Below are 26,588 nucleotides of genomic sequence, written 5' to 3' on the forward strand. Positions count from 1 at the left end.
GCATCCCCACAGCATGATGCTACCACCACCATGTTTCACTGTTGGGATGGTGTGCTCAGGGTGATGGGCAGTGTTGGGTTTTCGCCACACATAGCGTTTTGCATTGAGGCCAAAAAGTTCAATTTTGGTCTCATCTGACCAGAGCACCTTCTTCCACATGTTTGCTGTGTCTCCCACATGGCTTCTGGCAAACTCCAAACGGGATTTTTTTATGGATCCCTTTCAACAATGGCTTTCTTCTTGCCACTCTTCCATAAAGGCCAGATTTGTGGAGTAGACGACTAATAGTTGTCCTGTGGACAGATTCTCCCACCTCAGCTGTGGATCTCTGCAACTCCTCCAGAGTAACCATGGGCCTCCTGGTTGCTTCTCTGATTCATTTTCTCCTTGTCCGACTCTTCAGTTTGGGTGGACGGCCTCTTCTTGGTAGGTTTGCGGTTGTGCCATATTCTTTCCATTTTCTTATGATGGATTTTATGGTGCTCAGAGAGATGTTCAAAGCTCTGGATATTTTTTTATAACCTAACCCTGCTTCATATTTCTCCACAACTTTATCCCTGACCTGTTTGGTGAGCTCCTTGGTCTTCATGATGCTGTTTGTTCAGTAATGATCTCCAACAAACTCTGAGTCCGTCACAGAACAGGTGTATTTATACTAAGATTAAATTGCAGACAGGTGGACCCTATTTACTAATTATGTGACTTGCAAATGTGACTTGTGAATGCAATTGGTCGCACCAGATCTTTGTTAGGGGTTTCACAGTAAAGGGGGTGAATACATATGCACTCAACACTTTTCAGATTTTTATTTGTAAATAATTGTGAAATCCATGTAATATTTCCCCCCACTTCCAAATGATGCACTATTTTGTGTTGGTCCATTACATAAACTCACGATGAAATAAATTTTAATCTGTGGTTATACCATGACAAAATGTAGAAAAGTCCAAAGGGGGTGAATACTTATGCAAGGCACTGTATATGTGGTTTTTGCGAAAATGTTAGCAACCACCTAGTTTCACATCCAGCAGTCAAATAGCATCCATCGAAGTTCATGTCTTTGCCGTCTGTGTCGCTTGGTCTCCTTGAAAAGGTTAGTTTGACTCTTTAGCTTGCTAACTAGCTAGCATACATTGGGTTTATCAGAGCTTTTACCTGTAAAAACAGCTGTAGCTGGAAACAATGTCCGCTGACAAGTGTTTATTCTCCTCAAACCCTGGTTTATTTCTCCTGAGAAACATAACTTTGCCTATAACATAGACTCAGTAGGCGATTTGTACGGGGATGATTAGGGAAGGCAGCTATTCTTTTTTTTTTACCAATATGGTCAAACAATAATACCCCTTAAAGGTAGGGTTGGTAATCCCCGGTTGGCAGAGACACACTCCCAAGTAATATTCACAAGTTCGGAGTAAATCTGCCCGTGCATTGTTCAGTTGTCTTGCGAGCGCATGCTTACATCTAACAATCAGGACCTTCCCCCCTGCTTGAAATGAATATATTACCTACTACATACACTAAATACTTAGATTCTAATAATATATAGCATACTGTCTAATAAAAGTTCATCATGGTCAATATTCTAGATGTTCAACTTGTTCAAAAACGAGACCCTACAACAAATTTCAATCAAACAACAACATTGGATCAGTTTGAAACCAGAAAAACTTGAGAAAGAAATATCCTTTGGGAAGATGACGTGGTTCAGTCTATAAATGAATCAATTTATTGTTGAATTCCTTGCTTTTTTCCTCACGAGCACACTAACATGATGATTATTCAGAGTGTACTACACTCAATCAGATTTAATTTATAGTGTGAAAACAGGACACCTCTGTAAACTTGTTACCACGTGTTAATCAGATGTGTTTATAAAAGCTTCTTCGGCTGCCGAGCTAACAAGCCCAACGTGGCGCCCGTTAGATGTAGACGAGCGGCAGAAAATCCCTTCTCAGGCCACCACAGGAGTGAATCATTTCCCTGTTAGTTTTTCTCATCACTTCACAGTAATTGAGCTGATAGTTTGTCTTTCTGTCTGTGTATTTGTCCAATAGGAGGGCGACTCTCTTGGGGCGATGGAAAAGGTCTGTCGTCAGCTGACCTATCATCTCAGCCCCCACTCACAGTGGAGGAGACAGGGCCTGCTCAAGAGGAAACCTCAGGCCTGGTGAGTGCATGTTTGTGTGTGCGCGTGTTTGTGTGTGTGTGTGTGTGTGTGTGTGTGTGTGTGTGTGTGTGTGTGTGTGTGTGTGTGTGTGTGTGTGTGTGTGTGTTTGCCTGCCTAGGGTACAGTATGTGTCCTTTTCCTTCGGTTAACATCCCAGTGTTTCATCAGTATGTCATCATCTGCTGCCCCTTTGGATGCCATGGAAAAATCCACTGATTTCATGCTCTCTTAATTTTCTCGTTCACACCAATTGTTGGAGATAAAACCACCTCTGTCTGTGTCACCTTCACTGTCTCTCAGGAATTAATCATTTCAATGAAGCCATGAAATAATCCCCATCTTTTATAATAATTGTTTTTTTCACTTCTCAAAACACATGCGTGCTTTATAGAGGCACTATGTTACAACAGACAGGTCATAAAACATAAATATAAAAAAATAAAATAGAGTAAAAGACAGTTATAAAGAAAGTTAAGACTCAGGTAAAATCAGGAAATGCTAAAAGGATATAAGTATGATTTAAGAAGAGACTCAAAAGAGTTCACTTTCATTTGTAGTATTGATTTCAATATGTTTTTTCCCAAAAAAATTTGAATGTGCCTTGATGAGTCTGCATTTGAAGTTTTGGCTTTAAGCTGTTCTCACTTTGCTCTGCAGAACTTAGCTCTCTCTCCAGTCTTCTTCTTCTTTGCACCTCCATTAAGTAGATTCATGTTGGGTTTCTGCAGCCAAATGAAAATGGAGCTTAGAACAGATTTGATAAATACAGCAATGTTACACAATATGCAAATCATCCATCAAAAGCAACTACTGTACAAACAGCTAATCCACACGTGTCTCCAGTTCTTTAAAGTTCAGAAAGCTCAAATTACCTTAGGATTTTTGAAAGCTATACTCAAAGTGAAATATTTAACATATGCAAAACGTTACCTTTAACTTACAGTGATGATGAAACTGTATTTTAAAATGAACTCCTTGTTACTAATGTTGCATCCACAGGTCACTTAAGACATTTCAAACAGAACCAGCTTTTCTGTGAGAATTTTCAAAACCCAGATTTACATGGGCCATTACGCTGGAATGGAAATACGGTCAGTTAGCACATTTAAATTTAGAGGTATAGAAATGAAAGACAAAGAATATCCCATGTTGGCACTGTAAGTTTACCATCACTCCACTGTTGTTATATTCACTCCCTTATTAGACTGTTGAAGTGCTGTGTATCAAAGATCAAAGATCGAGATGATGATATTTCTTAGTCCGTTTTTCAGAGATTGAACTCCTGAGGATGTCCGTACAACTCTTTTTCATCCTGAGATATTTGTTCTTTTTTCGTTTTTTCATTTTTTCATCTGTCAAGCACAAATTTATGTAATTGCCTATAATTTTGTAGCAAGATTTGAGAAGCTATGTTGTTTTTTTACATCTAATCAGCATACTAACATAAAATAAATGTTAAAAGGTTAAAAAAGATACATTAAAATTCACAAGAATAGAGTAGAATTGACTCGGTGTTTCAATGAAAAGTAAAATAGGCTACGCAAATAATACATGCTTTATTAATAACAATATCCGCCAAGTAATACAAAAGGTACTATAAAAAATGTGTGTCCATAGGGATCACAAAAAGTTTCATTCTAATAAAACTACGATTTCTTTTCTCTATACTCTAATCGTTTTTTGCTGTAAACCTGATCCCTGTGTGATGCTGCAGATCTTAGATCCGGCTCAGAAACACCCAGACCTGCTATAAAATACATCCTGGTGGAAGCAGATGGTAGAAAAGCGACATTGAAGCAGCAGACATTTGGAGAGAGGATTTCCCACTGCGGTGTGAATGGAGGATCAGTTGTTATGAACACCAGGTGTCAACTCCCTGCAAAACAGTTTGCACACAAATACACGAGAGCAGAGAGGGAAAAATAACAATTCAATGTGGAGCATAAGATCGAACCCCTGCTGAGTGTGTGTGTGTGTGTGTGTGTGTGTGTGTGTGTGTGTGTGGAGGGGTGTGGGTGTTCTTTCACAGTCAACAGTGACTGGTAGCTTTTGCAATTTTATAAAGTGACCTTCAACAAATGCTGTTGAATCTGTAGTTAATGGAATTAAATGAAAGCTGCAGTTGAAAATGAAAATGAGTTTTGTAATTATCTTAAGTAATTCTGGACTGGTGGATGGGGTTTAATTAACCCAGCGCTGCAGTCAGCACTTCAGGCTGTCATGAACTCCAGTAAGAGTGATTAACCAGAGGATGGACAGGCCCCATTTACTCTGAGTCTCAGGGCAACAGATGCGATTGAATCATCTCTTTGCATAGAACACACCCTATTAACAGGCTACATACACACACGCAGATATATAAAGATTCACACCGACTCAAATACACGTCTTCATGTGAACTACGTCACCCCTCCTGACATCGACTGAAGGAAAATATTCCTACCTATCGTGGTCCGGGTCTGACCCACCTCCATGGCAACGTTCTAACACGATAACACCTCCGATCAAATCACTCTTCATTTTCTGTTGAGTAGCCCTCAGATGATCTCTTGCTAGCTCCCACCCAGAAATATCTCCTTTAACATCTTCAACATGCCACAAACAGAACAAGCAGACACGTTAAGAGCGCCTGAAGCTCAAGATAACCTGCAGATAACATGGGATGAAACTCCACCATTCAAATTTCTAGAAGTTTGCATGTAACATTGATGTTTGGTGTCTGATAGAATTTGTCCAGGTGCAGAATTTGACTCACAGTGATATGTGTGAACGCAACATTTCTGAGTGAAAGCCCTCTGCAGACTCTCCCCACACAAAAATGTCCCAAACAGTTGACTCTTCACAGGCATTGGTCCTGCATGGTCCAAGACGGTTGTATACATGTAGATCTTTTTTTATAAATGTGATATTAAAATCAGAGGTCATATCATTTAGTTTACAGCTCCAAAAACGAATTTAAATGTGCAGCATCACTTTAATGTCTCCTCCGTCAGACCAACGTAGTTAACAGTTTTTTTTAAATAAATTCACCTACAAACTTAATCTTCACTCGATGTTACACTGAGCTGCCAGCATCATGACTCAGATAGACTCATTTCTGTTTAATATGTTCAATAACACCCAATCTGTCAGGCCTAGATTTTCTCTTTATCGGTGGTCAAATTGTTGCAAAAGCAGAGAAATTAGAAAGGTTGCAGTGATGCTCAATGGGAAATATTTTTCTCTTTTGCAAAACAAATAGCTCTTGAAACTAATTGTTCTCTTTTGAAAAAGGCGAAAGCTCCCAGTTTGCCATTGGACTCCCAGTTGCAAATGGACGCTGCTGCTGTTTAGGGTTTGGATAAAACGTAAATGAACCGGCTGTCCGTTTGTTATTGTCTACTCAACAAGAGTATAGTTGTGACAGAGAAGGGTGAAAAAGCAAAGATTAACAAGGCTGACTGTGATCTGTCGGGCTACTTAACAACAGCCTCTTTCAGTGAGATCAACAAGTCCTCTCAGTGGTTTGAAATGAGGCAGCTTCACGGCTTCCCGGCTGAAAGTCTGGAGCAGCCAGCACACGCTTTCCAGCTGAGGTGGTGGACCCCTGCAGAGAAACCTGAGAGGGAAACAACGTGACTCCATGTAGTTTCAAGCAGGTTTATTTTTAACAAGTCGAAGACAACGCAAGACACTTGCTTCAATTAATTGCTTTATTTGCCTGTTGACTAGCTGGAAAAACCCAACAGTTTTGAGAAAGAAACCTTTTTTTTCTTTCATAACAGATGGACAGATCTATCTATCTATCTATCTATCTATCAATCTATCAATCTATCTATCTATCTATCTATCTATCTATCTATCTATCTATCTATCCATCTATCATTCTCTCTATCTATCTATCTATCTATCTATCTATCTACTATTTATCTATCTATCTATCTATCTATCTATCTATCTATCTATCGATCTATCTATCTTTGTATCTATGTATCTATGTATCTATTTATCTGTTTATCTATTCATCTATCAATCTATCAATCTATCTATCTATCTATCTATCTATCTATCTATCTATCTATCTATCGATCTATCTATCTTTGTATCTATGCATATATCTATGTATCTATGTATCTATGTATCTATCTATCTATCGATCCATCTATCTTTGTATCTATGTATCTATTTATCTATTTATCTATCTATCTATTCATCTATCAATCTATCAATCTATCTATCTATCTATCTATCTATCGATCTATCTATCTTTGTATCTATGCATCTATCTATCCATCTATGTATCTATGTATCTATGTATCTATCTATCTATCGATCTATCTATCTTTGTATCTATGCATCTTTCTATCTATCTATCTATGTATCTATTTATCTATCTATCTATCTATCTATCTATCTATCTATCTATCTATCTATCTAGCTAGCTAGCAATGATTTATTTGATTGAATTTTGAAATGAAAAGCAAAAAGCAGTTCTAATATTGCTGTGTGCCTCCCAGGTACTGCACTGAACACACGCTGCGTGGAGTCGAGCAAAGCTTTAATTTTCATTGATTGAAAAAAGTAGTTCAAGCTGAAACAATGAAATAAAGCAATAACAATGTGGGAAGGATGTGACAGGTTTCAACCAACTCAGCCACAGAGAGAGGGATTTGCATTATATTAAACGTTACTTCTCAGTTTTGTATCATTTAATTATTCGTGTGTATATAATTACATTTCAGTTTTTGTATCAGTTTTTTATGTCAGTTTTGTATTTATCACCTTGTGAGTTACATGTTTTTTAGTTCCTCAATATATTTATTCCAAATTCCCAACCACTTTAACACATACACCCTCATTTGTTATATTTGTCCCCATGTTTTAAAGATTAGGTTGTACACCAGCTGTGTGAGCAATATTTCACAGTAGCAATTCGAGGGCTCATCTCGAAAATGTGGACCCACATGAGAAGGACATACTGTCCGGAACTCTGCCTCCAACTCATATTTTACACCCTAATGTTACCTACACATTACAGTGCAGGCATGCATATCTTTAAAAAGACATGTGTTGAACTGGTTGAACCCATATTCTGCTCCTCCATGTTCACCAGCCTGTCTCTAACTTTGTGTTTCTGTCGTTTGATGGTGCCGTGTGGTGGGTTTATCTGGGCTTCTGGAAGCAGCTGCCTGCTGTGACTGGACATGCCTGGTGAGAGACGTGAGAGTGAGTGGTTGATGTGGTTTTGATCAGCAGTGCTCACTCTACGTGTTTATGAAAAGGCATCATTATATTGGCCTGTGATGTGCACAGTCGGCCTCCTCATGCTCTGTGGATGCTATTGCAGTGAGACACTTTTGCTGCATCCGCTTTGACCGCGTCTGCCGAACAAAAAGTAGCAGTCTGATCTTGGTTGCGTCAACAGCTTGTCCCGCCCTTACAGCCGTCACCTACCAGCAGAGTGGATGAAATAGATGAAAGCGTTCTTAGGTTGATTTAAAATGTTAAAAAGATGTTTAATTTGAACAAGTAAACCATTAATTGTTGGTTGAGAACAACATTTCAAAGTAAATTTTTCTGATGTTTTCTTCTCACTTGCTGCCGCCATTACCTCAGCATTGAAGCACAATAAACAATGTGATAGGTTGGGCCGGGAAGGATCCATCTGGTGGAGGCTCAGGTGCCCGGGAGTGTAAGGACACATTTGTTGGCCACATTTGGAGGAGCCTTCGAATTGGGACAGTCTTGTTGTGCTGCTGTGACGCAATTGGTCTACAGATGTCGCTTCTGAAGGATGCAGCCCCGTAAATTGAGACACTGGCTGACTGTCTGTCTGTCTGTCTGTCTGTCCCTCTCTTGCATTTGATTGTTTCCTTGTGACTTGTTAGTTTTCATGATGTTGGAAGGTCTTGCTGACAGCATTTTTCCATCTTAATTCAGGACACACACACACACACACACGTGCACACAGATCTACATTTTATTCCTTCTGTCTACTCTGGTACTTGTCTGCCAGCCTGTTGTCATGTCTGCTGCCTGCTGACTGAACACCGCTGCATTGCTGACATTTTATTGGCTGTCTCCCACCTGAGCTCTGGCAGCCAGTGGAGAGAGAACGCCGAGCGTTGATTCACGATGTCTGGACCTCTCTCTCCTCTGTCTTTCCACTTCATTTCCCTTTTCTGCCTCGTCTCACCAGCAGGCAAAAGCAGCAGCCAGGATATTTGCCCCCCGTACTGTAGGAGTGAGGAGGTTCAGACGGATAGACAGGGTTTGGCTGTGGGCCACAGTTTCAGTCTGAAGCATCTGATGGTTCATTTTTGATATTCAGGTGTTCTAGAGCTACTTTTCAGCAATTAGGGATGCACCGATTTATCGGCCGAACATCGGTAGCGGCCGATATTCGCCTTGTTTACTGATATCGGCTTATCGGTAATAAACTTGACTTTCACCGATATCATTGGCCGATGTTCATATTTGTGGTAAAACCGCTGGGCACGTGCGGCAGCTGGGGGAGCAGTCGCTCCGTCACCCTCCTCTCCGCGGCCAGAGGCTCAGTGTGCGGCACCGGGAGGTCCTCATCCGGTGGCGCCTAACGGCGTCGCTGCTGCGGGGGCTTTCTTTCTCTTGGACCGCGGGGCGGTGTCCATCGCCGGCGCGGAAGGCGGGCCGTTGGAGGGGACCGGGTACGGCGGCCACTCTGGACGCGTGTCGGGCCCTTCTCGCGGATCACCTCAGCTACGGCAACCGCTGGGGGAACCCTCCAGCTGGCGCCTAGCAGCTGACTGAGAACTGGTGCGGACCAGGGGAATCCGACTGTTTAATTAAAACAAGCATCGCGAAGGGCCACGGTGGGTGTTGACACAATGTGATTTCTGCCCGACACTAAAAACAGGTAAAACTGAGGAGGGCTTGTTAAGTTATCTTGACTCACGCAGTGTAACTTGGCGTAAAAAGTATGAGCGTAGCGTCTGTTTAAGTACTTTATTCTCATGTGCACCGGCTCTATTCATCCGTCTCATGCACAGGTAACAAGGGAATTGACAACATACGTCATACACACAGAAGCCGTTACACCTCTAATAAACGGGCAATACTGCTACCGTAAAAGAATGAGAAGAGCGTTCTCTATAATGATACTTTAACAGGGCTGTTTTAGACAGGGTAAAAAGGTGCTGTTTTAAATAATCCTTGTGGTATTTTGACCAAAATATGTTACAGACATTTCATTATCCCAAGGAACCATTTCAACTTGCGGAAAAATGGTCATTATATGTCTCTGTTAAATAAAGTTTAGTTAAATCAAAGATTGTTTCATAAATCTGATTCAATTTGTGTCATTAAAAGATAAGAGTGATGAAGGGCTGAAAATTTTTTAAATAGTGCTTTTTAAATAATGATTTAATTATTTTTCTGGCACAAAAGGGTGAATGAATAACAACAAAAAGAAAATAAACAAATATCGGTATCGGTATCGGCTATCGGCCAGATTGTTATTTTAAATATCGGTATCGGTATCGGCCAAGAATTTCCATATCGGTGCATCCCTATCAGCAATATCAATAAAATATTTAAAACATGGATGATTTGAGAAATCACCTTGTCAACACTAGCAGAAGAAATGATTTCCAAGTGTGTATATGTCATTGATTCTGCAGCTTGAACATTTTCACACTCCATCACTGTGAATGTTGATCAGCTGTTGAAGAAGGCTGCGAGCATGAAGGAAGTTTCATATTTCTTTTTTCCACTTCATGGAGACCAGTAAGTGGAGATATCAGGCATAATATTAGGCATGCACTTTGTTATCAGCTTTTAAAAAAAATACTTATTGTTGATTGGTTAGATGTTTGGGTGTTTGTGTGGGTAGTTAGGTAGATAGGCAGGTATGTAGAAGAAAGGGCATTGAGACATATGTTGTAGAGCTGCCCAAAAACATATTACAGTTTTTCTCCATTGCTTTGGCTCATTTCACGAAACAGAAATGACATTCTCAGAGCTCTAAGTGCAATTGGCAAAATAGCCCATATGGTTCAGCTCAACTACATAGATCACCTTCAAAAGGTCATATCTCACCCAAAACAGTTAACTCAAGTTTCAAAACCAAATCATTTTCTCATATAAATAGTCAGTGCCCCCAAAATGAAAATTTCCTTCTCGATTGCTGTGGCTCATCTCTCAGAAAAAGCAGGACATTCTCAAAGCTTTAAATACATTTGCCAAAATAACATAGATGGTTCAGCAAAACTCCATAGCACACCTGCAAAAGGTCATATCTCTCCCAAAACAGATAACTCATCAGTCAAAACTAAATCCTTTTCTCATACAAATAGTCAGTGCCCCCAAAATGAAAAGTCCCTTTGGCATTGTTTAAACACTACAGGTCAAAATGTTTAGATGTTTTGTCAGTATGGCAGTGGACCATAGAAATATCCCTCATGTGCACATTTCAATCTTGGCTCAACCCTGGAATGGTCACTGAATGGTTACAGTAGATGTTTTCTTTCCAGAATATTATGTGTATCAAACAGAAAAAAGATTTATTCAAGGTTTCACATACAGCACAATATACTGTCAAACAATAAGCACATCAAAACTAAAATTTGGCATAGTGAGATATGACCTTTTAAAGGTGATCTATGTAGTTGTGCTGAACCATATGGGCTATTTTGCCAATTGCACTTAGAGCTCTGAGAATGTCATTTCTGTTTCGTGAAATGAGCCAAAGCAATTGAGAAAAACTGTAAACTTACTGTGTGATTGGTGATCAGATGTGTGAAACTCAACTTTGATTACTAAAGTTCTAGTTGCACCTGAAAATTAAGCCGATAATCAAAGATATCCTTATTACAGTATAAACCATGATGTTTTTCATGGTATTATGTGCCTGTACGATTTTGACGGTGGAGTGAACTATTGTGCAGGTGATGATGTAAACAATGAAATTATGCCAACATGTTCTGCAGATAACAACCACTTGACTGAGAAGCGACAGTCAGTTTTGACCAGCAATATATATTCAATTGGTAATTAGGCTAACTGGAGGCAATTGTACCTAACCGTTTGCAAAGGTGTGCTAAATCATTTGAAATTTGTGCAAGCTGTTGGAAATTGTACTTGTCATTGCAAGGATGTGCTAATACAATAGCAATTTGATTAAAGGAATGAGATATTCCAATCTGTTGTGAACAAGTGCCCAGTGGTTTGGAGGTTTGCACGTGTTGTTTTGAGAATGTCATTTCTGTTTCGTGAAATGAGCCAAAGCAATGGAGAAAAACTGTAATATCACAATACTGTTGACCATCCTGGGTATTACCATGGGGGCTGAACTATGAAGTGCTGAACGGAAAGAGATCTTGCAAATGACTTATAAAATCTTCTAAAAATTATAAATTAGTCAAGCATGGTTGACTCAAATGGGTTTTATAATTGTTTCAAACAAAAACAGACAAGATAGCAGAAGACCTTTTACTGTGTTGGGCCTTCAATGGCCATGGAATGTGAAAATTCCAACTTGCATTGGACTGAGCCAAACACATCGTTGGAAGGGTCTCAACCTGCAGAGTAACACTATGTCAGTCAAATCATTAAAGTTGTATCCTATAAAACCAATACAGTGATTGTTTTTTGTGAGTAACACCTTTCATATAGAGGTCCATTGCTGTTTAAAAGTTTAAAAGATATTTCCCTTTGTAAGTAAGACTTAAAACTTCCTCCTGCAAGTCTGTGGTTTTCCTCCAACCCAAACAATGTGAGCACAGACATGTTCCAATGCTGATCCATGAAAAGTACATCAATTACAGTTAATTTAGCCACGTAGAAATTATTTTGTCCCATTGAATCAATATCAAAACTCCACATTAGCAGAGCCTGTTGGGCTTTATAGCAAAATAAACAGGTGACATGCTATGATGTCGGTAGCCTTTGATGGTGGTTTTGAACATTTTAGTTGTCATCCTGACATATTTGCTGATGCTGTTACAGCATCAAAATGTCTCCAGGGTATTTTTTGCCAGTATTCATTATCTGGTAATAGTGTCAATTTCATTTTGAGTGTTCAGTCTCTGTTAACCAGGTTTCTGTCTGTCTTCCCTCACCCCTGAGTCAACTCTGGTCCTGCGGGTGTGGGCATGTGTCTCTGAGATTTACCAGCAGCGTCTAGATTTCTCTCTCATATTACGCAGCTATATATAACTAGTTGTTTCCTGATAATATACGATACCTGCAATATTGTAAATATGCAAATGTCATGTCCATATTTCCGTTTAAAATTCTGTGTTTTTTCTCTTGCCCTCCATTTAACCAAGTTGATGTTATCTGTGGAAATCTATCCTTCTGTCGATCACTTCTCAGGGAATGTGTGTCCGGGGGTGTTTAATATGTATGAATGCCGCTTTCATCAGCGCGCAGCCTGGTAACAGTGAATCTGAAATTATAATTGTGCATAGAAGAGAGGGAAATTAACGTGCTCTTCCAGTGCTCTTCCAATTATTCTGACACTGCTTTTCAGTCGCTCTTACTTGCCCACGTTCTCAAAGATGACAAACTGAGTAGAGTCAGTCTTCAAATATTAATGCAGGCGATAATTTTTCAATATTAATCCCAGCACTTCAGAAGCACTTAGGCTCATTTTCTTTCTCCATTTTCTCATTTCAGCCCAGATCTTTTTTTCTCTCTCTTCTCTTTCCCTTGACTCGTCCTCTGAATCATTCTGAATCATCTCCGCCCTGCCCATTCACTTCTGCCTTCCCTTGCTGAACTGCATTGTGACCCTGAGGCTGTTGTTGGCTTTACAATAACTCTGTTTGTTCATGGCACACAGAGGAGAGCAGGGAAAACAATGTGAAACCCATTAAAAAATATATATGAGATCATGACAGAACCAGTGACGATTCTGTGCGAGTGAGAAATGATAAAAGATGCAGTAGAAGAGGTGACCCGGGCGGATTTAGCCTCTGATCAAAATTAAATCATCTGCTGTCACATGACTCAGAAAATAAAACTGTAAATGTTTGAGTTTTGTGAGGTCAGATGAAGCGGTGCAGCACATTAACTTAACCCCATCACTTCCTTCTTACTTCACCACATCTCACAACTGCCTGAAAGCTCAGTCCTCTTCAATCAATCCGTCAGATTTGATTTGTGTTGTACTTTTCATACAAACAATGTATTACCATCCACACACAGAGTCAAATGATATTAAGAAAAACTTCCGTAAGTCCCATAAATTTGAAATAAGGAAACAACCAAGACACTAAGAACACTAAGAGATGAGAAAAAGTATAAAGATAAGACAATAAAATATAAAACGATAAAGATAAAATAATAAAATGTTAAAATAGATGAGAAAATTATTAAAATACTAAATGAGATGAGAAAAAGATAAAACAATAAAGATAAAGCAATAAATGCTAGAAGATGAGTGAGTAAAACCAGAGGTAAAAAACTATTAAATGGTCTTAAAGGATTTAACAAATGGAGAGATAAATAGATAAATAAAATTCAATGAAGCCTGACTAAAAAAAGGTCTTGAGTTGACTTTTAAAATATCCCTATTCTCTGCTGCGCTCTGTTTTCTATTAGACTTGACCTCAGAATTGTACAACTCACATATATTCACAAAATCTTGATGTATACTTACTGTATACTTGTGTTGTAATGAATTATGCAGCACAGTCATATGAACCATTGTGGTGAAGAAAGAAATGTACACGTAACCTTCGCTGTGGTCCGTGATGTAAAGCTCACTGCTGTATGGCGACATGGTGAGCGCAGGACTCACACTTTTGTCTGACCCTGCTGGCATGGTTGAACATGAATACATCATTGCATTTCAATCAGATAAAACAGGACTGATGGTTTTGCCATTTGCATCTGCAGCCCCGCCTCCTTCACAACACAACAACGTCATCTGTTTGTGCCTGTGTGACTCATGTGTACTCCCAGTGGACCACTGACCCCTTGTAGCTGTGCGAATTACCCACAGAGCTCCACTGCTGCCTCATAAAGACTCTCAGTACACAGCCACTGCTGATTGTTCGCAGTGTGTTTTGTTGATGGACGACTAAATACAATGGTTTCTGCGTGGCCTGACAGCTGATTGGATGTTCCTGTGGTGAGGATAGATCACAGTATTTTGCACTTGAAGACATGAAGAGCCACTATTTGCCTCCGAGTTGCAGTGGTTTATTTTCTAGATCAGGGGCCATAAAGGGGCCACAATTTACGCAAAGGTGCCAATTACATGTTCAACATCCATGCACAATCCCTGATTCAGTAAAGTGCACATTCAACTCATTCTTTGTTACCGGTTAGCTCTACAGTTTTTAGCAGAGCTGCAAATTTTTTCCTCATTCAAGCAGACTGTGTTCTTTAAAAAATATTAGAAAATGAACAGTCTTAACAAATAGTAATGTTTATTGTTAGTATTAGTACTTGAGTACTTAATTATTAATAAAAAAGACTACTGACAGGACAGAGGCCTCACAGTGACCAATCAGATTATTAGCTGGGGCCATTATCCCCCTGGCCCCACCCATGCATTCAAACCAAAGGTGATGCAAATTTTTTACACGATGAGATTGTACACAAATTTCCAATGCAAAGACGTGAAAAATATTGTTTTACAACAAACTAAGGATATATACAGAATATACCATATACTAATCTCTATATAATACTATTTAGAGCTGCAACGATTGTTTTTGTTAACTGATCTGTTGCTTCAGTAATTTTCAGTAACAGCTAATAGAAGCATGTAGGTGAAGACACAGCAGGTTATTCTGTGATCTGGTCAGACTTGGAGGTGATACATCCACCTGTCATAGACAAAGTCAGGAGAGACATTTTCTGTGTTTGATTTATTTCTTGGGAAAAGTCCAGTGCACCTACTTGTTTCTCAGCCTGTGGAGAAATCACTGACAGAGTGTGTTGATGTGGTGGTAGAGATGAGGCTTATGAGACTGACTGCACAGTTGGGGGTGGGGGGGTGGGCTTCAGCCGATCGGTGACTCACCTACAATAATAACATATTTATATGCACAAAACCATACATGGCAGCAGCCCATGAACCATGATGAATATAAACAGCCTGCAAAAGTCCTGTTTGTCATATTACAGACAGTACTGACTCCTGGGCAGAACTGAACACATACATTCAAGATGAACAATGACATAACATTAGATTTACATTAGATTTTATGCATTTATTTTGTTAATTGTGGTTAAATTTTTTATTTAACTTTAACTTTTACACACTTCTTGTTTTAAAACGCGCCACCTAGAACCATTATAAAATAATTCAGCTCTGCCTTTCCTTATTATCTGTCATATGCAGTGGGGACAGTGGTCTTGGACTTTTGGACCACACTGTCCCAATTTGTGGGCTCCTTAGACCTCAAAGGTCGAACCAACAAGAGATGGTCTGGTCTCCAGAGCCTTTCCAGTGTCACCAGCTCGTCTCACCCTTATTGCTGTTGCCTAGCAACAGAGCTGAAGTTGGACACGACGAGAACATTTTAATGCCCCTTGTTTTTTTTAAACATGTGTACAATTAGTTGTTCAGTTGAATCAAAATGTGTGACACTCAAGCCTCTGACATGTCATTGCTTACCGACACCATTACTTCTTTGAAAAACAGTTCATCACTGAAGGGATAATTTGTGCCGGTAAGGATCCACCTTTTGGAAACTTAGTTTCACTTGAATGGAAGGACGCATTTGTCGTACTGCTGTGACACAATCAGTCTTCAAATGCAGCTTTTGAAGCCCCTGGATACTTCTTGTATATACTGTGACTAGGCTGGATGCTGATATCAAATGTAGCCAAAGTTTCAAATAATGAGGTGACTTTTAAAAGTGTGTGGATGTGCTGTTATCCACTTTACAAGAGTCTCGAATTGTATCTCAAGTTCAGATTTCCGTTGCACCTCCTCTGTGGATGAAGTTGACCTAATCAGTGCAATCAGACTCTGCAGTAACAGCATGGAATCTGGCTGTGCATAAATGCAGCACCCAGTGGCACATAGTCACATACTGAAGGAGTTTCTCTTTAAATATGTCACAAGCGCCCATTCAGCGGAGAATGATCTTGTTTCTCCGGCTCGTCTGTCGAGGATTAACAGCTGCCGCGTGTGGCCGACATAAACCTAACTGCTTACAGCCTCTGTTATTCCATTGTTGGTCTTATTGTGCAAGGGATGAGGAAGAGGAGGATGGTTTGTAACCTCTGTTGTCAGAGAACAGGGGCAAAAGGAGACTTGCCATGTTTTTTTTGTGCAGTACACACACACAGACACACACACACACACACACACATAAGCTGACTGTGGAACAAATGGTCTCTCGAGGAAACACAGAAAGGGAAACAGGAGAAATAAGGACAACATTTAAAGCTTCACATGCAACACACCATGTGATAAGACCATATTCTAATAATCAAATCTTGGACAATATTTGTCACTCCTGAAGGCGATGGTACTGGGGAAAAGGTCATTTTCCATTCAGACCCTTCTGAGGATCAGACAGATAATAGAGAGAGCTGCAGACAGACAGGGGCAGACACTGGCAGGATGATACATGTATGGAGGTGATATATAGCTAAGCCTTGCTGTGAAGAAGAGTTAAAAGAAGCACTTTCATATGGATGATATGAAGTCCCTGCTGTATATCGGTATTCATCCCACACCTCTGGGGATAAATGGAGGAGCAGATTTTGGCTCTCAAGATATTCTTTCCTTGGTTTCATAATTCAAGGCACGTATAGGATATCATAATATCAACATGAAGGGAACATTGGGCATGAATGACCCTTCAGGCTTCATATAGACTAATTGAAATTTCAGGTCATGTGATTATGCTGTGATTATAATGGATCAGTGTTATAATCTCTTAGATTTGAGAAAGTAGGAAAAGGAAGAAATGACCACAATGGAAACTTAACACATTGTTCCGACAATTAGCAATTGCTTGTGACTTCTACATTATCACAGATCTCATGGTTTAGACCATGACCATCTTCCAACTCATCCTACATTTTGATCACAGCATCTTGAGGGTCGTGACACTGTCCAGGGGACAAAGTCTGTCCACAGACAGAGAGATACGCCGAAGTAAGGCAATGGAGAGCATGTGTATTTGCACATTTCAACAACAAGGCAGTTGAAAGTGTTTTACATACAATATAAAAGTAATAATGACAACATAAGATAATACAAGACATTTTAATAGAGTAACATAGAAAATAATAAATAAAAGAGTGGAAATAACAGTGCAGTGTAAGAAATCAATTATTATTTAATTTGATAAAAGGCAGTGGCCACATTTTGCCTTATGTAGTTTCCAGTGTTAATCAGTTTTTTGCCAGTTTAGCCAAATCATCTGCTTCCACCCTCTGCTACCCTCTGTTTATTGTTTCCCAGATAACTGGGAATTTTTGATTTTGGTGTTGTGGGAGTTTGCCAGATTGTTTAAATCTTCAAAATAAAATGTTGAGGTCACACTCTGCTCTTAGAATGAAGACTTAATCCACTGTTATGTGACATAATAGATAATGTGGGTGATATTTGCTATATGCAGGATCTGAGGAGCTTTACAACAGGTGCTCCGAGATAAATAAGGACCTTTTTATTAACTGCAAAGATACTGGGGAAGTCTCACAATATTGAGCTGAAAATGTGCATACATTTAACCAGCTCATGGATCTTTCAGCTCAATTTGCTCATTAGTCACAGTTGATCAAATCTGCCAGTGATTGTCACCACCTAGAAATGAAGATCCAGATTTTTTTACCTACTGTTTCAAACTTGAATAATAATCATCAGTGTTAAATCTCTCAAAAGCTGTGTTTCAATTCAGGGGCTGCATCCTTTATAGGACCTTTTCTATACAGCCAACATTGGCTTTATCCTTCTGCATCTAACGGTCTGGTCTTCCTATTGCATCACCAGCTTGTCTTTATTCCTTTGTCCCATAAAGCAATCGCCTACAGAGCTAGGGATGAAATGTTCTTTGGCTGATTAATAACATTGAATATATGTGTTTTTATAAATGTGAACCGTTCGTGGTTTTAATGAGTAATTCAATTCAATTCATTTTTTCTGCCATTACCTTTTTGAAAAACTATTCGTCACGGAAACGCAATGAATCATGGGATGTGTTGGGCTGGGAAGGATCCACCTAGTGAAGCCTCTGTTTCTCGAGGGTGGACGCACACATTTGTCAGCCCCATTTGGAGGAGCCTTCAAATAACGACAGTCTAGTCGCAGCGCTGTGACGGAATCGATCCTCGAATGCAGCCTCTGAAGGATGCAGCCCTGAATAGAGACATAGTTAATCACTCATCATTGCTATGCCAGAATGTGAAGCTAGACAAGCATAGTTACAGCAACTGGTGAAACTCTCACGAATCATTATAATATAAGTGTAAAAGCCAGAGTTTATAGCCATGTAAAGTATGTCACAGATGAAGTACCCAACCCTTGATCCCACAATCCCACTAGATTGGGTGGATGACCTCCATTTAAAGTGGATGTGTGTCTCTCTCTGTAGCGTGGGATCCTGGTCTGAAGCCAGAATGCATCATGATCTCTCTTGGCCTCTCATCTCCTTTTTATTTGCTAACTTCCACTCCTCCCTCTTTTTGTTTATTGCCTTAACATGTGGGCGGGGTGTTGCTGGAAGTCGTAGCTTGCAGGACTAAAGCCAACGCGGTGATGTTTGGGAAAGTCCCCAGACATTTCCTAATGCTGATAACACGTCAGACACAGGCAGTCTGGCCGTGATGTGTTTACATTTTCAGGTGAAGACGTGTTTTAAGGGTTAGGGTTAGGTTTAGTGCTAGGTTTAAGTTAAGGTTAGGTTAAGGTAATTGTTAGGGTTAGGCAAGTAGTAACTATGATCAATGTAATGTCAATGTAAAGTGCGTGTGTGTGGGCGGTGAGTGTTGTTGAGTCCAGAAAAAAAAACACCAGAGGAGCTGGGTATGGGGAGGATGAGTGGAGCACTGGGAGGAGAATATGAGCTGAAACCATTAGATCAGTGGCCTCAGACCACGTGAAGCGGGAGGCCGAGGGCATGGCTGCTCCAGCTGTGTTAACTAATTACAACACTATCTCTCAGAGAGGAGGAAATGGCTTCCTGCATTGATAGATTGGTGTCCAAACCTCCAGGGCCTCTTGTTGGAAGTGGTTTCAGACCACTTAGCCAGACAGTGAGGGGTGGCTGGATCAGCCTTAAGATGCTGTTTACACTTTATTTGCATTTATTCGCAAGTTTTTAATTAAAAAACAAAAACAAAACAAGACAGTTGTGTGTTCAAAACCTACGAGAGCCAGCTATCCGTGTATGAATCTCTTACATTACTCATAACAGCAAATTGTTTACAGGCTGTGGAATATTTCCCCCAGCGGATGAATACAGAGTTTGTACCGCACCCGGAATGTGTATGGTGGATTGATTTAAAATAAGCTACAGTGGCTGGATAGTGAAGGTTTATGGCACTTGGGAATAAGCCGCATTACACTTATTATTATTATGCTCTGTCAAGTCGGATTGGGTTTTTCAATACTAATAATCAAAGATTGATTGTTTCTTCCATATAGACTATCAAGCAATGCTATATTAAACTGCCAGTTTTCTGTTATCCCTCCGAGATCCCTCCGAGCTAAGCAGGCGAACAACAGATAAGAAATGTGCAAAACTAATTTCTTACGCTACTTATCAACCAAAAGCCAGAGAGTATTTCATATCAGGGTCGTCTCTTAGGTCTTGTTCACCCCTGGTATTAACATCCATCATGAGAGATGCAATGATAAATTGACAGTTTTAAGTTTATCTGTTTACACCTGGTATTAAAATGTGTCCTGAATGTGTCTCCTGTGACCACTTGTTTTTGCATCTCACGTCCCCGCTCTGGATACAAATAATCCTGTTCATCAGTTGTGTTTGCAAAGACCTATTTATGTTGTTTTAACCCATCATGAGTTTAAAGATGTGTCTCAAGACAACGTTTGTGTGCGTCAGTATGAAAGAGAGAGAGAGAGAGAGAGAGAGAGAGAGAGAGAGAGAGAGAGAGAAAATGTTTACAAATGTACAAATGTAAGACAAGTATCAGTCATTATGTGGTGACCTGTGTTGAGAATGTGGTGGTGTCCACTAGCAAATCAACACTGGTCACTGTGAAACCGTAGCGGGTCAGGGGACATCAGCTGAGTAGATGGTCCTTCATATGTGGCCCAGGACAACATTTGCATTCACAAAGCGAAAAAGAATGTGCCAACATATGTCTCAGACCATTTCCAAATGTGGATTGAGTGATGGGATCTTAAGACACATTCAGGACTCATGTTAGTGTGTTCGGACACTTGTGATCGGATCACTCATGACCTATGTTAATACCAGGTCTGAACGAGATCTCAGACTCACTCTGGGTCTGGGTCCAGAGCTGTCTGTACCTGTGGCAGACATCTTCACCAAGTGGACAGAGACTATTAATGTGTCAGGGAGAGATACTTGAAGAATCTGAAGAGTCTCCAACTGATGATTGGCAGGAATTAGCACTTCATCTCTATAACACTCATGCCTATGTTAATAGTGTCTCTGATGAAAAGCTTTACTGTAGGTAATAACAATGGCTCTAATGAATGAGACGTCATTAGACAAAAAGAATTATAAACTGACTCTGGGCCTCAGTATTTTTAGCTCATTGTTTCGGTTTTAGAGCCACTTCACTGTCAATGCTCTCAGCAGTGATGTTCATTTCCAGCCCATCAACAGAACACAGCACACAGACAAAGTTGGCCTTAGTTGGGGAACATGGTGGAGCAGGTTCAGAGCCAGAAGTCCCATCAGGAGCTGGTGGAGAGCAAACAGAGAGAGGATGAATATTGAATTATGTTTTCTAACACATTTGCCTCACATCAACTTTATAAGTTGCTGATAAGTCAAATTTGTTTCTTCAGCTTTTTCTTCCTCCCTCAGTGAGCAAATATAAATGAATGCAGGTTTCATATGTTCTCAGTTCACTGTGTCTTTTTTTTATGATGCTGATCTTCAAGCATGAGCTCATCCAGCTGGGGAGCTTTCAATATTTGTATTTCCCAAAGGAAGTGTGTTAAGGTGGTGGTAGTGACAATGATTCAGGGACTAGAGAGGGAAAAAAAACATATTGTAGTTCAATGGAAAGGTTATTACAATTGTTTTGTTTCAGCTTAGTTTAATATGAATTATGGATATATTTTTTATATTTTTTGCTATAGTTATTGCCCTGACCTTCAGATTTATGCACAAGAGTCTTGTTTCTGTCACATGGGAGCTGGACATGTAAATAACTGCAAAAGAAATTGCAGCGACATGTTGAGGTTACTGTGAGGTCGGCGAGAGACTTCTTCAAATCCCATCACGTGAAGTAACACCATTACAGACAAACACAAAATTGATGTGAAAGGGGCATAAACCAGAGAAACACATAGCTGAAGGCCAAGAATGTGACAAAATGTGTATCCTGAACCAAACCCAGTGATTTAATGATTAACCTATCAGCACATATTATTAAAACATTTTTTTTCTTGCTATCTTCCTACATACATTTCCTCAAGTACTGCACTCATATTGATATTTGATGTACTTTTACTTATTACCCAGGGGAAAGAAAATTGAAAATATTGTTTAGGATCAATATTACATTCAGACTATTTTCTCCTACCTTCTAAATTTTGCTCTGGAGAAATTGCTTTCCTCTTTTTGCAACCTGATGCTTATTTATATCCATATATCAATATTTCTGTCTCCCTACACTCCTCAATATTCTTCTCAAATGATTTGATTCTTGATATAGTATTAAGAAGCTAAAGCAAACTTGATTGTCTTAAATGTGAGCCGACACAATTTCAGAAATTTGTGACAGTGATCAAATTCTATACTAGAGGCTCCAGTCTCTTGCTCTTTATTTCTCCTGGGGTATTTTAGGAGAGTCACATCAGAATTAAGTCATCTTCAAATAAGAAAAGGATTCATTCCTCACGAGACGAGTATTTCAGTATGTCATGCTTCCATTAACTCATCTCCAACTTGTAAATCTCTCACCAGTACAAACATTGTAAGAGATATGTTTAGGACAAATGATTTGAACTTTAAACAGCTACAACATAAAATGGTGCGTTCTCCCCAATGATGATAATAATAACACTGACAGGGACAGTGTACTGCATACTGAACATTTTACTTTTGATACAGCAAAGACACTGCACACCTCAGTGTGTTTTTTGAGCTGTAAACTGGATTATATGACTGTTCTTTGATGAAATACATAAATGCTGGTTTTGATATCACATACACTTCAGTCAAAACTAAGGGGTGCAATACACTTCAAATATATCTTGCTGCAAATTTTTACTTTTACTTTCTGGAGTATTCCTTTTTAGTATTAGTATTTTTACATTGCTATGGTGATGGAAAATGGACTGTATTTATATAGAGCTATTCCAGTCTTATCGACCACTTAAAGCACTTTACAGTACAGGTCACATTCACCCATTCAAACACACATTCATACAGCACTTCCATACACAGAGCTTTTTCCATCACACAACGTTTACTTAACATATACACCATATGTTCTTGGCACAGCCTCCTGGAGTACCTCAGGACATGCAGACTGGGGACCTTCTGACCTTCTGGTTAATGGACGACCCACTCTACCTCCTGAGCGTGTCCTCTACTCATTCATATTATATTACATATTATATTATATTCATATATTCATATTTTGGTTCTTTTGTAAACAGAGTATTGACCCATAGGCAGACTCAGCATGTTGTTCTGTGATCTAAACAAGGTGCGCTTGGACAGAATTAGGTTTGGCAACAAGTGTGCAGAGATGCCAGAGGCAGACGGCCCATTAACCTGCCCTTCATTCACTCAGGCACAAAAACAAAACACTGCCGTAACCAGCAGGAAAAGCACAGACATAAATATTCAAACGAATGATGTGATGGATTCTATTTACTTGTGCAGTGTCTGTTCAGTACCTACCTGTTTGGAATGAGCTCATCTCTTGTCCTGTGTTGATGCTCTGGAGCTACTTCAGAATGATTCCTTGTGATTTGTGAGTCCTCCTCAAACAGTTCTATAATATACTGTCACTTCTTTTTGTGCGTGTGTGTGCTGGAAGTGTGCAGAGCTTTGGAGTGAATTTAGAGAAACTTTCATCCCTTGGTTTCATCCTAACTGGTTTATCTGCAATGAAGATTTTATAGTCAATGTTTCTCATAAAATAAATCTTAATTACAGTTCACATGTGTGGTTTATATATAAGTTTGAGTGAATTACTGACCTGATGTTATTTTTTCTTTCATTGCATGTCAGATATCTCAGAGGTCTGTAAAGCATTGACACAATCTTCAGACCTTAATTCACAACTTTTCAAATTAAAATCTCTATACTTCAGTTCGATATAAAGCTTTGCAGCAACAAAACAGACCTGTACTTTTACTGTGCAGACATTTTGCTAAAGAAGAAGTAATTCTGTGAATGTTGTTGCCATGATGGAGATAAACTCCTGATCATCAGAATATGATCACAAGGCTATTTTGCCCACCGCTTCTGCAGTATATTGGAGGACGTAGAAGAAGAAATGGTCAATTCATCCACAGACTGAAGGCACACTGCCCCGTCCCCATTTTCTGCAACAGAGTGCTGAATGTCTTTTTATTTCATTTGTATTAATATTGAATGTATCAAGTGTCCAAATTTCACCAAATTTGAAACTGCACTTCCCTGTGTCACTATACACATGCCAAGTGTTAAGCCAATGACTTGTACTGTTAGCGAGATGCATGTTCCACATACAGACAGACAGATGTTTGGGGATAGTGGGGAGATATCAATTCATTTCTGGACTTAGGATCATGATGTTTTTCACGATGCCTCACAATAGAACAGAGCATGTAACTGTTATTATTAACTCCTGTGCTCCTCCTGCTATGTCAAGTCAAGATATATGCCTTTAAATGTTGAAGTTGGTAAAGTGGTGATTTGACAAGCTGTCACATACTTTGACCCCAGAATCTAAACCAGAAATATACCACGATGACAGATGACTCTGCTGTGGCCCTGGGGAAAGTGAGTGAAACAATTTTTTGTGGGAGGGCTAAATTGACCGACGTCCGCTGCTTTGCTTTAAGCTGCTCTGGCCTAGATTCCACTGGAGTCTCTCTGGTATTTGAATAAATAAATATAATCTTCTATCAACTGATGATATCAGTTGAATCCCACAGTCTGTGCCACAGTCACTGGTTTCTCAGTAAACCTTTGTGCTGACAGGGGCGGTCGGCTTTTTGTGCTTGTATGTCCCCAAACCTCCCGCGCATGTGTTCATTATTTGTCATCATTTTTATGACAAATGTCGTTTTTTGTTGGAAAAAATATCATTTAAAAGTCAGATGATGGACCGGACCATGGATTCTCACAAGATTCGTTGCCAAACCGAGGCATCCCTCTTGGCTTATTTTTATTATTTATTTATTAAAAACTGGTTGAAGTGGTTCACTTCTACCCAGTGCTCCCAAAGCAAATTGATTTGTATTGTCACACATCCTTAACACAACTGACCAGCACTAAAAGTACTTTACAAGGAACAGTATTGATTGTAACCCTAGATTGTATCTATAATTTAGCTGGAGCTTCTGTCTGTGTAGGGCCAGGGTGAAGCGTTTAGAGGAGCTGCTCATAACTGGCTGAATAAATCAGAACACGAGAGGGACAGTGAATCTCTTACAGTCAATAAGGCAAGCTATTGTTTGATGCATTGCTGAATCGGCTCCTCAGAGTGAATAATTTGCAGCCATTAGGACACAAGCGTGGAAACAGAAACATTTATAGGCTGCCACGCTTTTACTTTGAAAAGTCTCAAAAGTTCAAAATGAGTGTTTAACTGTAAATAGTTATTATATGGAGACACTCATATGGATTGAGTAACCAAGAGTGAGTAAAAGGCAACAACTACAGTACAATAATGAAATATTAGGCAAATGTATCTATCGACTAATTCCACAAAAGATTGTATCTATCTGTATGTGGAATGCATATCTTGCAAATAGTACAGTACCGTGTTTGGTACAATTTGGACATGTGATACATTCAACATGAATAAAATTGGACTAAACAGACGACCAGCACTCTGTGGAAGTCAGTGTGGGCAGGACAGTGTGCCTTCAGTCTACGGACTGTGTTGAGCATTTCTTCTTTAACATCCTCAAATGAACTACAGCAGTGATCAAAACTAGCGGCATGTGGCCAATAATAGCTGTCACAGACAATTACATGGGTCACAGGTGCTAATCTTCATCATGGCAACAACAACCAAAGAATAACAGACTCTTTAACAAGTTTTCTTCAAAGTAGAAGCTTGTTTAACAGACCTCAGAAACAGCCGACATGCAATGTATGAAACAATACAGGCAGCAAGTACATCATTCAAACTTATGAAATGAACCACACACGTCACATTGACTATAACATCTTTATTGTAGATGAACCTGGTAGGATGAACACAAAGTTGTTCCTGATGACAAGGGATCATTCTGAGCATTAACACAAGACAAGAGAACAGCCATGACAAACAGTAAAAAAATGAGCCGATAATGAAGAACAATCATGTATGAACACACATCAGGAAATATCAGCATCAAACCAGCACAACTACTAGTGACATTAAAAATGTTCATGTGTCTGTCTCCAGCCTGAAGGCGGTGCTGTCAACCCCTCCGTCCAGCGGGGCGTTGGATCTGTCCGGTATCCCTCTGGTGGCTCGAGACATGGAGCGTCTGTGTGCTCACCTACAACGCCATGCGTCTACGGTGGCCAGCATGGAGCTGGGCTTCACCGAGCTGACGGACGAGGCCTTTCTCCTGCTCCTGCCCACGCTGACCGCCCTGCCACATCTGGAGACCCTGGCACTGAATGGAAACAGGCTGACCAGAACTATTCTGAAGGAGCTCACTGATGCCCTGAAGGTCGGGGAGTCACCTATCTTTTGGATTTCTTTTTTTAAATGTACTGATCATATGTCATTACAATATAGTATTGTTGCTTGTAACCTTGTGTGTACTAAAGAGCAAAAACCTTTGGCAATTAATGTCAGGGAACAATTGATTTCCTACAACCTCCATCAACCACGCACTTTATGTCCAAAGATACCACAGAAATTAAGGTCACAAGAGCCACTTAATCAAATGTCAGAAAGATATGTTATCCTAGAATCATGCACAGCTTGGTCCCACCACTTTATTCTCTGAGCCTTAAGGTGACACAATGTAAGATTTGCTCTCAGCTATATTCGCAATACCAGGTCGGGATCTGTCCCATATCCTTTGGCCTCCTTTAGCTCTCGGTTTATTTTTTCCTCCAACAATGTCCTATTCAGTTACATATGTGGCTCTGGCAGG

General features: G+C 39.8%; 1 protein-coding gene across 1 annotated transcript in view; it reads left to right on the forward strand.

Annotated features, from left to right (window-relative positions):
- Nucleotides 1–26,588, forward strand: part of lrrc75a (leucine rich repeat containing 75A) — a 71,780-nt gene that overhangs the window by 38,891 nt on the left and 6,301 nt on the right. Inside the window, exons 3-4 of the mRNA XM_053422817.1 lie at nucleotides 2,055–2,167; nucleotides 25,883–26,156. Of these exons, the coding sequence (XP_053278792.1) occupies nucleotides 2,055–2,167; nucleotides 25,883–26,156 (387 nt within the window). The remainder of the gene's footprint in view (nucleotides 1–2,054; nucleotides 2,168–25,882; nucleotides 26,157–26,588) is intronic.

The sequence above is a fragment of the Pleuronectes platessa genome, chromosome 5, assembly GCF_947347685.1.
Source record: "Pleuronectes platessa chromosome 5, fPlePla1.1, whole genome shotgun sequence".
NCBI classification, from domain to species: Eukaryota; Metazoa; Chordata; class Actinopteri; order Pleuronectiformes; family Pleuronectidae; genus Pleuronectes; species Pleuronectes platessa.